General features: G+C 37.0%; 1 protein-coding gene across 2 annotated transcripts in view; it reads left to right on the top strand.

Annotated features, from left to right (window-relative positions):
• Window positions 1–2,514, top strand: part of LOC109238495 (V-type proton ATPase subunit F-like) — a 7,635-nt gene extending 5,121 nt beyond the window's left edge. The window contains exons 5-6 of one of the 2 annotated variants that reach the window (XM_019404969.1): window positions 602–771; window positions 2,311–2,514. In XM_019404969.1, coding sequence (XP_019260514.1) covers window positions 602–766 — 165 coding nt within the window. In that variant the 3' untranslated portion in view covers window positions 767–771; window positions 2,311–2,514. Of the gene's footprint in view, window positions 1–601; window positions 1,025–2,310 lie in introns of those variants that run through there. The other variant, XM_019404968.1, reaches the window with a different exon arrangement.
• Window positions 2,515–2,760: the final 246 nt, after the last annotated feature.

Genomic DNA, 2,760 nt, shown 5'->3' with positions numbered 1-2,760 from the left:
CCCCCCTCCCCCTTACGTTAAACACAGTAAAGCTGTTGAATAACTATTTTGGTTTAGTACTTCCCATCTCAAAGCAGTCCTCAAGGAAGAATTTTGATACAGTGTGGAATAGGTGCTGATATGCTCCTTTTATGTTTTTGACATTGCAATTCAGTCTACTAGCAGATATTAGCATGAACTATTTCTACTAGCAGTTTTATGACTAACCGTTGTTTTCTTTCATTGTTGATCACTTTACTGTCTTGTTGTTTTGTTCTGCTTTTATATGGCTTTTTGATACTGTCCCTTCTTGCCTATATTTTCGTTAATGTGGTACTTATACTATCTTGAGCCGAGGGTCTATTGGAAACAACCTCTCTATCCTCACAAGGTAGGGGTAACGTCTGCGTACACACTACCCTCTCCAGACCCCACGGTGTGGGATAATACTGGGTATGTTGTTGTTGTTGTTGTCGTTCTTCAACAGAGTATGGTGTGCTTTATATATGCATTACAAAGGTAGCGGGTGGCACCTTCTTCCTTCTATTTGTAGTAAAACCAGGTTCCGAAAGAGACTATATCTGAGTCTACCTATTACCACTCATTGGTCTCTCTTTTTTAGGTTGCCAACATGATAAGATTTTTGGTTGATAGCTACAACAAACCAATTCCAGCCATTCTGGAGATTCCTTCAAAGGACCATCCCTATGATCCTGCCCATGACTCTGTTCTTTCACGAGTGAAGTATCTCTTCTCTACTGAATCAGTGGCATCTGGAAGGCGTTGATGACGGTTTGTGTTTCAACATGCCCCAATCATTCAATTCATATCTGAATGTCGTATTCTATGTTACCTTATGCTCGTACATTATTCATTTTGCAATCTTATGTTATTTTTCACTTTAAGTTATCTTTTCTGACAACTTGTTGAAAGCAGTTTCTAAGAGTTACTCTATGAGAGTGAATAACATTGTAGTAAACAAGTCAGACGTTAATGTGATTATTATTCTTGATGAATAATTTAGCAATGTTTCGTATGTAGTGAATGTCTTTAGGCTTTTTAAGTTTCTTAAATTTTGTTCCCAGATATACTTATTTTGGCCCATTATTTTCACCTTAAAAGTAATCTTGAGATCTTTCATCCACCATCATTGTTTCAAGGAGCAACAGTTGTCATGTCTACTTTTGTTCACATCACATGGGAAAATGGCAACACTAGAGCCAAAAAAAAAAAAGCTCCGAGCAAAAAAATACTGGGTGATCTTTTTCCATTTGTCCAAAGTTGGTGAACTAAGTTAGTCAGTACTTGTGTTGGTGGAAGATAGTCGGTATCCTGTGAAACTAGTCGAGATGCTTAAAAGGTGGAAATTCTCATACCTATTCAAGGTTCACAATGTGCACGCCCAATGAAAGAAACAGTTTTGGCAGGTCGGCCAGTATTTTGAAAATATAATCTAACCTATCCCATGCCAGAAAACATATCATTGTAAGATTGGTTTTCTCTTTACCTATATTTGCTTCACTTTAGAAACTCTTTTTTATTGAATTTCACAATGGAAGCAGCCTAAGGTTAGGTCCTTCAATTTCTTTTTTTTTTTTAAAGCAAATCCACTATGCAGGTGCCTAGGGCTAGTTTTATTAATACTAAAAAGAAAAAAAAACCACATAGGAAGAGTACAAATAAGGGGGACAATATCACCAGTAGTATTGCCTCTATTACTTGGCTATATAATCACTCCTCTGCGCCTCACAATGCCCTTATGGCAGCCTCATGTAGAGGAATCATGGGGTAGCTGCCGGTAAAGTCTCACGATGGCATATAATCTCATAACCAAGTAACAATTTTTTTTTTTTTCAGTTCTAGTTTCTCCTCCATTTTGTTTTTGTCACTGTATATATTTTGTAACCAAAAATACGTTTTCTGCAAAAAATTTAATTTGGTCCTTTAGACTTCATGATTTCTTCTTTGAGCAACATCATATTGATCCCAAAGTCGAATATACCACTTGAATTTGTTCTATATCATATTTTGATCCAAGCTACCCCCCCCCCCCCCCCTTCCCCCCTAGATGTTGGATTCACGTAAGGTATCCCATGCATCTCTTCTTTGAAAGCTTATCAGCCTAAAAACATATCATCCATTCGTCCTCCTTCATGAACTTCACAAATGTATGTTGTGACAATCTTTAGATTTATATAACAACATTTTAAAATTTCATGTATTTCTTCTGCAAAGCTAATAGGAGAAGATAGAAGCTTCAGTAATTGGAAGCAGGCAAGTTGCGTTATTTACCTCCATTATTTTTGACACCCGATTTGTTTACAATTACAGGAAGACGACTTTGCTTTTGGGGTTATTTGTGAAAGTTATTGCCAACTTTCGTACAACTTTGGTGAACTTGGCCCGGAAAATTATCCTAACCAGACATGTGGCATTAATTTGTTATTTGTAACTTGGGCCTCATTTGTTTGCACTTAATAGAGGTCCGAATCTTAATCATTCACATCTCAGACATTAAATGCGTTTGTTTTTAAAGTTAGAATCTTAATTATTCAGATCTTAATCATTAAGTGTGTTTGTTTTTTTTACTTCACAACCACTTAATGGGTCTGAATAGGTCTGTATCATTAAGATATATAACAGAGACTTAATTTCATTAAGATGCTATTACATATTCATTATTAACTGCCGTCACCGCCTACCGTTATCAACTACCACCATGCCGTCGCCGCCACCACCACTACCACCACCACCACGCCACCATCATCCTCAATCATAGCC

This window comes from Nicotiana attenuata, unplaced genomic scaffold (genome assembly GCF_001879085.1).
Source record: "Nicotiana attenuata strain UT unplaced genomic scaffold, NIATTr2, whole genome shotgun sequence".
Classification (NCBI taxonomy): domain Eukaryota; kingdom Viridiplantae; phylum Streptophyta; class Magnoliopsida; order Solanales; family Solanaceae; genus Nicotiana; species Nicotiana attenuata.
The sequence above is the reverse complement of the archived record's forward strand: the minus strand, read 5'-3'. Positions and strand labels throughout refer to the sequence as shown.